This window comes from Hypanus sabinus, chromosome 30 (genome assembly GCF_030144855.1).
Source record: "Hypanus sabinus isolate sHypSab1 chromosome 30, sHypSab1.hap1, whole genome shotgun sequence".
Taxonomy (NCBI): domain Eukaryota; kingdom Metazoa; phylum Chordata; class Chondrichthyes; order Myliobatiformes; family Dasyatidae; genus Hypanus; species Hypanus sabinus.
The window spans coordinates 5,870,785-5,883,820 of NC_082735.1; the positions used below are offsets into that span (position 1 = coordinate 5,870,785).

Below are 13,036 nucleotides of genomic sequence, written 5' to 3' on the forward strand. Positions count from 1 at the left end.
AAGTTCCTACTTTGTGAATAGGATTTCCAAGAGCTTGAGAACATGAAAACGTGTATAAAGTTTGCCAATTTAGAAGTCCATTTTGAGTGATGGTGTGAACTTTGAGGGAGAGAAAGCAGAGGTGTTTTCCGACGTACACCATGGTGTTGGCAAATTAAATAACTGGTAGACTGTGCTTTGTTTTATTACAGCCTGTTTTGTCACTCATGACATGCCTCCTTGGAGCTCTCCCATGGTAGCATTGTGTCACTTCCACAGGCCTTTTACCCAAGCATCACCTCTGCACATTTACTCAGTTACTCCCCTTGGTCCCTCCACACCTTGCTGGATTTGGCCCTTGGTGTCCACTCTGCCCTTCAATGCAGCCACTTTCCTATCTCAGTCCTAATCTCTTCCTCTCTGTCCTGAGATTGTGACTCTCATTCCAGATCCTCACCCCCTGCCGGGAGAAACATCATCTCTCACGAGGCTGCAGGCAGTGGAGCTACTTACCCATGGCTGGGGATCTGGTTAACGAGCACCAGGGAGTTTCACACACCGCCGGGCCAGCATGCTATGTGTGCAGGGTTCAGACCTCTTCCCTGTCCTCTGTAGTTCAGCCTAAGTCCTAAAGAAGTTCAGTTTCCATGTGTCACCAGCAAGAAGCACCTCACTGTATCCTCATGTATAGTATACATTCAGTGAATGGTGTACAGGAATTCCTATTGCATCATTTCCCAATCTAACATTATGGAAACAACTTAGCACCTTCCTGTTCTGTCAATGCAGTGAATAATTTTGCATCTAACTAAACTAAACTTTTGAGGCTGCTTCATCTTCCCACAGTCTGGTTCACTTCTCAACGTTTTATTTGTCATTGTTTGATTTAAAGTTTTCAGATATTTTAGAGCTCAGGGTCAATATTCAAGCTTCCCAGGACATGGTTTCTACCAATTATTCCCCAATTTTCACCACATTGCATACATTGAATCACAATATGATCTTTCTACCACATAGACAGGCAAAGATAGGTGGCTATCAAATACTGCGTTTGACCCCAAACATTGACTGTACTTTTCCCCACAGGTGCTTCCTGGCCTGATGTGTGTTGCTTTGATTTCCAGCATCTGCAAATTTTCTCTTGTTCAGTGTGGTCAAGCAGCTTTTACAAACAATGGAGGGTGTCAGCTTCAATCAATTGGAAATTTACACTCACCCCCTTCCTCCAGCTTTATTCTCTTCCACCCCTGTAAGTATCTGAAAAACAGCCGAAGCTGAGCAATGGCCGGGCAGACAGCTGTCATTGATACTTTACACCATTCTTGAGGAGGAAACACAAGCTCTCGCAATATGTGTCAAATGTTTCTCTGTTGAATATGTTATGAATCTGAAACATTAAATGTTATAAGTGTTCAAAAATGACAGCCTTTCCGAAGTTAGAAAATGCATTCTCCCTCTGCCTGAGCCTCCACCTCTGCATTCTCCCTCTGACCGATTTTTTTATTCTCCCCCCCACCCCATCTCCCGACATCCTATCCAATCCTGTAGTTTGCTGAGCTAAGGGGCCAGATGCAATCCCTATCTGGCTTCTTAATTACATTTCAGCTGCGGTATCGCGTGAGTGAAGCTACTGACTTGCATTAACTGTTTTCAACGTTAATTTTTAAAAAATTACACCCCTTGTTAAAGGTGTAGACTTACTGAATAAATATTCTATATTGAGAGCCCCATTACTTTCTTTCCTTGGCTCCTTTTGCTGACCTTCAATTAACCTCTTACTATATCTTGGCTGGTGGTGTAGTGGTATCCACAAGGAGTTTTTGGAGCGAGAGGTCCTGGGTTTGAATCCGGGCGGCTACTTGCAAGAGTTGCACCCTTGCTGGGTTAAGCGTCGAGCTAGCAAATTGGCCTCGTCAAACAGATAAATGCTAAAGAAAAGGCAAGGATGCTGCCTGACACGCTTGAAGGAACTTTATCTTTTTTTTAATACTCCGATATTAAAAATTAGTTGCCTCCTCCTTGGTTTAAACTAGATTACGCAATGGGACTAGATCCAAGGTCCTCAGCAATAGTGCTACGTTGCAGCAATATCCCAGGGCTAGTGTGAACGTTCAAAGTTTAAGGAAAGACAGAGCTAAAATGTGAATCCCTTCGAGGCAGTGTGTCACGGCTAAACTAGGAATTGTTCAAAGAATTCCCAGTGGTATGTTCATCCAAAGCCCAGCCAAGAAGCTCCCTCCGCATCGTTCCAAACAGATGTCAGAGAGGGATAAATCAAAACTCGACAGCCTCTCTTCAGCTCTGTAGCTTTATGTACACATTTATTGACAGTAAAAGGCATAAAATTAAAACAAAATAACCAGAGTTATTTGGGTGAGTGGGCACAAAGTGAGTGGGCAAAGTCCAAGTGTGAGTATCCAGCACAAGGCCAAAGTGCAAAGGTCAGAGAGCACAGTCCCAGTGCATAACTCAGATGCACGGTGCAACGCTCTGTCCGAGTACAAAGTCCCAATGAAAGGAGCCTGAGCCAAGCCAGAGCACAGAGGCCCAGCGGGGGCCTGAGCACCAGGCTGAAGTGCAGTGTAGGCATGGGGTCTGCAGGTGACAGAAAAACATTGTCTTTTACAAAATGTCCATTTTATTGGATGGTGCTCCAGTACAACGAGAGACAAACACATGGTCGTTACAGTTGCACAAGATTTAAAACATAATAAATTAATTATGTTAATGAAGTTAATCAGTAGGTTTTATTTCTGGGCATGTTACACAGGGCTTCAACAATATTTGTTATTAAGCTTCCAGGTGCCAAATTCTGTGGTGAAATAACCCACTGATTAAAAACATTACCACAGGGTCCTCAACTTGTCCTTTGCTTGTTTGTTTCATGGAACATTATCTTCTGTGCTAATCCTGTAAACTACATATTTACAGTGAGGAAATTGCAAGAAGATTCACCATAGTGTGCTGCCATTCACAGGTACCTTCTCTGGATCACTAACTGGAGGGAAGAGTTCGTACAATACACAGTCTACAGGATAGCAGGATTCTTTCCTACAATGCTCAATGGGATTTCCAGCACCCAGTCTCTGAGCTCAGCTCTGCTCCAACCAGAAGCGAACCCCTGACACTGATCAGCAGACTGAGCAAAGAATAAAACGACAGGTTACCCTTTCTCAGGCTGTGAGAGAGTGAGTCTTCGGTTCAGTAGGGGTTAGGAATATGCAGGGTCCAAATCTCATTGCTGTGGTCCATCTAGGGAGGACCAAAACTCAGGCTTGGGATGTTGGTTTTCTGTGGGTGTGGTGGTGCTAACCCTCCCCTCATCTCAATGAAATCTCAGCTGAGATTCCATCCTCATGAGGATGCAACATCAGACTGTGTATCACTCAACTGTACACTGAGGGATGACAGTATCACCGGAGCTGATTCCTTCATCCCAGCTCTCTCGCTGACACTGCTCTACATGCTGAATTTACAATTCTTGCAATTTGTTTATTTTTTTTAAATTCCTTCAGAGCTGCTCACACAGAATTCATGCTGGCATAGACCACACAGCAAACCTTGAACTAGCCTCACCCACACAGGGCTTTGAAATAAATCTGAGGAGGTCCACATGAGACTGATTTGGTGACAGAAGATTTCAGCAATGGAGTTGATCTCTGCACTTGTCCAGAGCATGTAATGAGACGGGCTCGTCGATAACACACTTAGTCTAGTCGCTACAATGAAATGGAATTCTATACAGAAACACAAAACTATTAGATTTACACAAAGGACTGATGCAGACTCACATCACTATAACATTCCCTATTAGTTTGTCCTATTCATTTTAAAATCATTAAACCAAATAAGAAATTAGGGACCAATGTACATCAATCTTTGGACAAATAAACATGCCAATGCAAATCTTTTTAAAAACTATTTAGCTTTCATTTAATCTGTAAAGTAGTATTTTGTGTTTATTTTTCATTTCCTTTGTGTTTCTTTTTTTATAAAACGCACCAAATATTTAAAATTATTTCAGTCTTCAAGAAACCCCTTCCTTTAGGGTTGATTCCTGGCTGTCTCCATTTTCTCTCTCACTCCTTCCTCGCTGCTGTGCACGCGACACTTGCTGGTCAGTTGTTTGGCCGCGTGCTGGCCGTCGGGTAACAGTTCATGGCCCTTTGAAATCAGGTCCCCCACCTGAGGACAGGTATGCCGAGGCTCCTAAGCAAGCAGCAGCTTCACAGTATCCAGGTATACCAGGGGGACCAGGCAAACCAGGGTGACCAGGTTGTCCAGGCATACCCTGCACACCTAATTCACCATGTCTACCGTCTGTACTCCGTCCTGGCATTCCTGCTGGTCCTGGGGAAATGAAGAGAACAAGTACTCACTTTAACAATACTTGTTAATAATGGATTATAGACAATAGGTGCAGAAGTAGACCATTCAGCCCCTCGAGTCTGCACCGCCATTCTGAGATCATGGCTGATCATTCACTATCAATACCCAGTCCCTGCCTTGTCCCCATATCCCTTGATTCCCCTATCCATCATATATCTATCTAGCTCCTTCTTGAAAGCATCCAGAGAATTGGCCTCCACCGTCTTCCGAGGTAGTGCATTCCACACCTGCACAACTCTCTGGGAGAAGAAGCTCTTCCTCAACTCTGTTTTAAATAACTGACCTCTTATTCTCAATCCATGCCCTCTGGTACTGGACTCTCCCAACATCTGGAACATATTTCCTGCCTCAATCCTATCAAATCCTTTAATTATCTTAAACGTTTCAATCAGATCCCCTCTCAATCCCCTCAATTCCAGCGTGTACAAGCCCAATCTCTCCAATCTCTCTGCGTAAGACAGCCCTGCCATCCCAGGAATCAACCTAGTGAATCTACGCTGCACTTCCTCAACTGCCAGAATGTCCTTCCTTAAACCTGGAGACCAAACCTGTACACAATATTCCAGGTGTGGTCTCACCAGGGCCCTGTACAAATGCAAAAGGACATCCTTGCTCTTGTATTCAATTCGCCTTGTAACAAAGGCCAACATTCCATTTGCCCTCTTCACTGCCTGTTGCACTTGCTCATTCACCTTCATTGACTGGTGAACTAGGACTCCTAGGTCTCTTTGCATTTCTCCCTTACCTAACTCTACACCGTTCAGACAATACTCTGCCCTCTTGTTCCTGCTTCCAAAGTGGATAACTTCACATTTATTCACATTGAATGACATCTGCCAAGTATCTGCCCACTCACCCAGCCTATCCAAGTCTCCCTGTATTCTCCTAACGTCCTCTTCACATGTCACACTGCCACCCAGTTTAGTATCGTCAGCAAACTTGCTGATATAGTTTTCAATGCCCTCATTTAAATCGTTGACATAAATCGTAAAGAGCTGTGGTCCCAATACAGAGCCCTGTGGTACCCCACTAGTCACCTCCAGCCAGTCCGAGAAACACCCATTCACTGCTACCCTTTGCTTTCTATCTGCCAACCAGTTTTCTATCCATGTTGAAACCCTGCCCCCAATGCCATGAGCTCTGATTTTACTCACCAATCTCCTATGTGGCACCTTATCGAATGCCTTCTGAAAATCTAGGTATACAACATCCACTGGCTTACCCTCGTCTAACATCCTTGTTACACCCTCAAAAAACTCCAACAGATTAGTCAAGCATGATTTGCCCTTGGTAAGTCCATGCTGGCTCGGCCTAATCCTATTTCTGCCATCTAGATGTGCCACTATTTCGTCCTTAATAATGGACTCAAGCATCTTCCCCACGACTGACGTTAGGCTAACAGGGCGATAGTTCTCCGTTTTCTCCTTCCCTCCCTTCTTGAAAAGTGGGATAACATTAGCCACTCTCCAACCTTCAGGAACTGATCCTGAATCTAAGGAACATTGGAAAATGATTACCAATGCATCCGCAATTTCCTGAGCCACCTCTTTTAGAACCCTCGGATGCAGACCATCTGGACCTGGGGATTTATTAGCCTTCAGTCCTACCAGTCTACTCATCACAGTTTCTTTCCTAATGTCAATCTGTCTCAATTCCTCTGATATCTTATGACCCTGGCCCATCCATACATCTGGGAGATTGCTTGTGTCCTCCCTGGTGAAGACAGATCTAAAGTACGCATTAAATTCTGTTGCCATTTCCCTGTTTCCCATAACAATTTCTCCCAATTCATTCTTCAAGGGGCCAACATTGTTCTTAACTATCTTCTTTCTCTTCACATAGCTTCACATAACTATGCCAGCATAGTTTATGGATCACAGACCAAGAAGGGTTAATGGGAGATGGTAAAGGAACTGTACAAGCTGGCAGGGTGGTTGAGAAGGCATACGGTTCGTTGGCCTTCTTTAGTCGAGGGATTGAACTGAAGAGCCATGATGAAATGTTGTATCTCTATATGCTGGTGATATCACACTTGGGGTATTGTGTTCAGATCTGCGCACCTCATCATAGGAAGGATGTGGAAGGTTTGTAAAGGGTGCAGAAGAGGTTTACCAGGATGCTGCCTGGATTAGAGAACATATCTTATGAGGAAAGGTTGAGTGAGCTGGGCTTTTCACTTAGGAGAGATGGAGGATGAGAGGTAACTTGATATGGGTGTACGGTGATAAGAGGCATACATAGAGCGACAGACAGTATCCTTTCCCTGGGGCAAAAATGGCTAATAAGAGAGGGCATAATTTTAAGATGATTGAAGGAAAGTAAGAGGGGATGTGACAGGTAGGTGTTTTTTTTTACACAGTGAGTGATGGGTGCAGGGAACACTCTACCAGGGCTGGTGGGATAGGCAGATAATTAGAAATATTTCACTGAATCAGAGATAGGTACATGGATGAAAGAAAAATGGAAGGATATGTGGGAAGGAAGCATTAGATTGCTCAGAATAGGTTACAAAGTGAGAACAACATAGTGGGCTGAAGGACCTGTACTGTGCAGTGCTGTTCCCTGATCTATGAACAAGAGAGACATTAACAGCAGGCACTGCCTTTGGGAATTGGGTTATGCAGACAAGGTTTCTAAAGTTGTAGAAAATCCTCTAAACCCTCTGTAATAGATTTTTACAAACAGATTTTGAAGGACAAAATAAGCTAAGAAAGTGAATTTGAAGACAAGAGAGACAACAGATGCTGGAATCTGGAACCAGAAACAATGCTAGAGGGACCCAGCAGTTCAGTCTGCATCCATGAAGACAAAAGATGGCAGTGGAAGTTTTTGGTCACAACTTTGCATCAGGACTGAGAGGAAATGGGAAAGGGTGCAGGCACAGAGCAGTATGAAGTGTGTTGGGATACAGGCTGGAAGGTGACAAGTGGAACCATATACCATATAGCACACTGAAGAAGTGGTAGGAAACTGGGAAGTTCCTCAAAGTGCGAAGATAAGATCCCAGCAGAGTGACAAGGTTTATATCCAAGACAAGTTGTGTACACACTTTGGGGATCTCAGGTTCCACAGACCGAAGCTGTCAAAGAGAGAACAGTGACAGAAGACTCCCCTGTTACAATGCACACTTGTGAGTACACTAAAACCTCCAGACCACACTGTGTACTAACTGAGAAATTGTTTTTTGTAATTAAAACTGGGGCTTGATTGGTTAAAAAGTCTACTGAATCTGCAGGTCAATAGGACTGGAGTCTGGGGGCTTACTGTGGAGGGTCCACCATTGGAACAACTGTTGCCATGACTCACAACCCTGCCACACTACACCTTCTTGGGTGTTCAACCACTCCTGCTTTCTGCAGCCTCGGCCGAACCAGACTTGATCACTAGGTTGGGTAGTTTCATGTGCTGCCAAAAGAACTTCAGTAAACCAGTGAAAATTAATAGGCAGTCAGATATATAGAATGACAGTGATATAACTTTAGACAAATGTGAGGTGTTGCAGTTCGGTAGGACCAACCAGTAGTGAACAGTAGGGCACTGAGGAGTGCGGAGGAACAATGTGACCTGGGAATACAGGTCCATAATTCATTGAAAGTGGCATCATAGATAGATAGCATCACAAAGAAAGCTATTGGCACATTGGCCTTCATAAATCAATGTACTGAATAAGGAGTTAGGATGTTATGTTGAAGTTGTATAAGACATTGGTGAAGCCTAATTTGGAGCACAGGTGGCCCTCGCTTTTCGAACGTTCGATTTACGACAACTCACTGTTATGAAAAACTTACATTAGTACCTGTTTTCGCTAACCAAAGAGGATTTTCCCTTTTACGAAAAAAAGATGCCTGCTTTATACATGTGTTTACCCCGAGAAAGACTACAGTGACCATGAAGCCTTGTGCGGGCAGTTGTTTGTGCATGCATGTACGTGCGTATGCGTGTATGTGCTGATTTTTTTCTCCAAATCGATTTTCGTTCGCTGCCTTCCCGAGTTTGATAAGTGAAACTACACCGTACCTACAATATTTCTACTTAATATAGAGTGTAAATTTATTATATAATTCCTGCTTTTACTATATGTTAGTGTTGTTTTAGGTTTTATGTGTTATTTGTTTTGATTTGGTAGATTATTTTTTGGGTCCGGGAACGCTCAATAATTTTCCCATATAAATTACTGGACATTGCTTCTTTGCTTTACGACATTTCGGATTACAAACGGTTTCATAGGAATGCTGTACCTTCGGATTGCAGGGGAAACCTGTATTGTGTACAGTTCTGGTCATTTACCTACAGGAAAGCCCAAGGTTGAAAGCATACAGAGAAAATAACCCAGAGGACCTGAGTTATAAGGAAGGATAGGACTTTATTCCTTGGAACATAAAAGATTGAGGAAATTTGATGGAGGTGTACAAAATTATGAGGGCTATAGATAGGGTAAATATAAGTAGGCTTTTTCCACTGAATTTGGGCGAGACAACAACTAGAGGTCATGGGTTAAGGGCGAATGATAAGGTTGGATAGATACATGGATGCTAGGCTTATGGAGGGCCATGGTCCCAGTGTAAATGGGTCAACATGGACCCGGTGGGCCAAAGTTCCTGTTTCTGTGCTGTACTTTTCTCAGAAAATACCAATAATTGGAGAAATACCAATGAACAACAGTAAGTAAGCAGCAAGGCTGAGTAACAGGGTGGCAACCTCCAAATATTCAAATATAACAAGAGCTTCACAGAGCAGCAGGACAGTTGTGCTCAACAAGTGGAATCCCAGTGTCAGTCCTATCAGGAAGGGGCCACGCTGGGTCAGTCACCATCGGGCTGGGCTGGAGGACTGTGGAGGCTGAACCTGGCCAGGCAGGGCTCCCATTTCCTGATTCTTTATTGTTGAAGTAATCAGCACAGGAGATCCTCTCCCACCCCAACACACACAGTATGGCAGAGTGTGGAATTCAGTTCCCAGGAGAAGAGACTGAGTATAGATAGGCAGCAAAGAGGACGCTGAGAACGATTCCAATAGGATCAGAGTGCACAGTCTCAGAATACAAGGATGTTCCTTTAGAACAGAGATAAGAGGCATTTCTTTAGCCATAGGGTGGTAAACTCGTGGAATTTATTGCCATGGATGGCTGTGGCGGTCATGTCATTGACTATATTTAAAGCAGAGGTTGATAGAGGTTTAAAGCAGAAGATTGGTAAGGGTGTCAAAGGTTACAGGGAGAAGGCAAGAGAATCAGTTGAGAGGGATAATAAATCAGCCATGATTGAAAGGTAGAGCAGACTCAATGTGCCAAGTGGCCTAATTCTGCTCCTATCTCTTATGGTCCGGGGACTTGATGAAACGGGAAACGGGAAAGTTTTACAATAACCATCCTCATACTACACAGAGTCAGCACATACCTGAAAGCTGACCAATATTGAAGCACCCTCCCCCTTACCTGTAATTCCAGGTGGGCCTGGCAGGCCAGGATGTCCACGGCCCGTCTCACCTCGATCACCCTTCTCTCCTCGTTTGCCTGAAGGTAACAAAACAATAGATTCAGAGTAATTGGCAGGGATTTCTGTTAGATGAGAAAAAGTCAATACAGGAGTTAATTGTTGCATCTTGGAATTTATCAGGGATCAATCACTCTGTGTTTTAATCAATGGGGATCAATCATTGGATTTCTTAATAAGGGAGTGATCACAGGGGTATATTGTCAATAGGGATCAATATCTGAGATTCTTATTTAAATAATTTCTTAATCAATAGAGTGATCACATGGGTGTATTGTCAATAGGGATCAATTTCTGAAATTCTTATTCAATGCAAACTTAATTACAAACAAATCAATGGGATGTCCATCACTGGGATTTATTATCAATGGAGGATCCATCACAAGGAATCATAGGCTTGGAAGGTTATATCATTTATGTTTATGATCAACGGGGTCAATCATTCATCTCAATCAATGGTATATCAACCACTGGGTCCTTTCTTTGATTGGAGTTGCAAAATCTCAATGTGTTTGGGAGAAGGTGGACACTTACCCTTTGGTCCTGTATTTCCAATCTGTCCCTGAGGGCCTGTCAGACCAGGCAGCCCACGAGGTCCCGGAAAACCGTGGTCTCCTTGTTCACCAGGAGGGCCTACTGGTCCAGGGGGTCCGGAAGGTCCTGTCATCCCTGCACCACCCAATACCTGTCTCCTGGCACTGACTGCTGCGGCTGCTAACTGTTCTGAAACAGAAATAAATAAAGGGAAACTGTGTGAGAAGTCCAGCTAGCCAGAAAGCAACAGTGGTTGATCCAACTGTTGTTCTCCACAGGTTTGTTAAATGAGAGAAAAGTAACACGAGGTAGTAAGTTCAATAGTTGATCATTATTCTGTGTTGCAAACAACATTGTTTCAAATCCACTCATATTCAATTGTACACAAAGTAAATGTATTACACAAATTCCCTAATATAAACACACAGATATATGTGTAAATAATATATCAGTGACACTGATACTCAATGCTAGTAACCAAGTGATATGTACTGTAATCAGTTACACACATTAATATTCAGTGGAACATTAACAATTAGTTACAGGTCAGTATGCATGTGAAATTTTGTAATATATCATACATTCATTAACACGTGCTCATGAAATATAGGGCTGCACAGTATGTGTGGTGATTAGCACAACACTTTACAGTACCCGCAACCCAGGTTCAATTATGGCTGCTTTCTGTAAGGAGTTTGTATGTTCTCCCTTTGACCATGTGGGTATCCCCTGGGGGAATATGTGCACCAGGACTTTGTGATAGACTGGCAGGTATCTCATTGGCCACATTATGTCAAGATCTCATTAAGGAATATGACAAGGCCTTTGACAAAGTCCTGCATGGAAGTCTTGTCCAGAAGTTTCAGTCGCTGGACATTCAGGATGAGGTAGTAAATTGGATTCAACATTGACTTAGTGAAAGAAGCCAGAGAGTTGTAGAAGGTGGTTGTTTCTCTGACTGGGGGACTGTGATTAGTAGTGTATGGCAGCGATCGGTTCTGGGTTCGAAGTTGCTTCTCATATATGCTAATGATTTGGATGATAATGTGCTAAACTGGGTTCAGCAAATTTGTGGATGACATGAAGATTGTGGGCGTAGCGAACAGCAAGGAAGGTTTTCAAAGCTAGCAGAGTGACCTGGACCAGTTGGAAAAATGGACTGAAAAAGGGAAGATGGAACTGAATGCAGACGTGGGAGATGTTGCACTTTGACAGGACAACACAGAGTAGGACTTACACAGTGAAAGGTAGGGTACTGTGGAGTGTGGTAGGACAAAGGGCTCTGGGAATACAGATCCATAATTCCTTGATGACGGTGTCACATGTAGGTAAGGTCATAGAGACATTGAGTTATAGAACACTACAGCACAGAAACAGGCAATTCAGCCCATCTACTGTCTACTATTATCCTGTCTAGTCCCATTGACATGCACCCATACCATACATCTCCATACCCCTCCCAGAAAAGCAATAATTTAAAATATTCTTCAATTTTGAAATTGAACCCACATCCACCATTTTCATTGGCAGCTCATTCCACACTTGCATCATCCTCTGAGTGAAAAAGTTCCCCCTCCAGTTTCCCTTAAATATTTCACCTTTCACCCTTAACCTATGACCTCTAGTTCTTACAATTTTGTATACCTCTATCAAATCTCTCGACATTCTCCTACACTTCAGGGAATAAAGTTCTAACGTGTTCAACCTTTCCATTTAATTTGGGTCCTCAAGTTCTGGCAATGTCCTTGTAAATTTTTTCTGCACTCTTTCAATCTTGTTAATATCTTTCCTTTAAGTAGGTGACCAGAACTGCACCCAATGTGCCAAAGTAGTCCTCAGCAATGTCTTATACATCTTCAATGTAACATCCCACTTCCTGTACCCAATGATATGATATATGAAGGGTAATATGTTAAAAGCTCTCTTTATGAAACCTGTGATGCCACTTTCAAGGTACTGGTATTCCCAGATTCCTCTGTTCTACCACATTCCTCAGTGCCCGACCACTTATTGTGTAAGTCCCACCCTGCATTGTCCTCCCCAAATACAAAATCTCAAACTCCCACAAAGCCAGTGTTGAATCCAATTTACAACCTCACCATGAATGCCAAGCAGCCGAAACTTCTTGGCCAGCATCCCATCTGGGTCCTTGTCAAAGGCCTTGCTAAAGTCCGTGAAGACAATATCCTTCATCAACCTTCCTGGCAACCTCCTTCAAAAACTCTGTAACATGTTGACAATTCCCAATCAATCCCTATCTATCTAAATACTTCTATACAACACACACAAAATGTTGGTGGAATGCAGCAGGCCAGGCGGCATCTATAGGAAGAAGCACCATCAACATTTCGGGCCGAGACCCTTTGTCAGGACTTACTGAAAGAAAAGATAGTAAGAGAATTGAAAGTAGGAGGGGGAGGGGAAATCTGAAATGATAGGAGAAGACAGGAGGGGGTGGGATGAAGCTAAGAGCTGGAAGGGTGATTGGCAAAAGGGATACAGAGCTGGAGAATGGACAGGATCATGGGATGGGAGACCCGACGCAGACTGGGAGACCATTTTGCTGAACCATTTCTCTGAAATGGGAGAAATGGGAGACCATTTCTCTGCCCTGTTCGCCAGAGAAAGCAGGATCTCCCAGT

At 43.4% G+C, this 13,036-nt stretch overlaps 1 protein-coding gene across 1 annotated transcript in view; it reads right to left on the reverse strand.

Annotated features, from left to right (window-relative positions):
- Positions 1 to 2,426: 2,426 nt before the first annotated feature.
- col9a2 (procollagen, type IX, alpha 2) overlaps positions 2,427 to 13,036 on the reverse strand; it is a 131,447-nt gene continuing 120,837 nt past the window's right edge. Inside the window, exons 30-32 of the mRNA XM_059954240.1 lie at positions 10,395 to 10,583; positions 9,803 to 9,880; positions 2,427 to 4,329 (exon numbers count right to left, since the gene is read on the reverse strand). Of these exons, the coding sequence (XP_059810223.1) occupies positions 4,136 to 4,329; positions 9,803 to 9,880; positions 10,395 to 10,583 (461 nt within the window). The 3' untranslated portion in view covers positions 2,427 to 4,135. The remainder of the gene's footprint in view (positions 4,330 to 9,802; positions 9,881 to 10,394; positions 10,584 to 13,036) is intronic.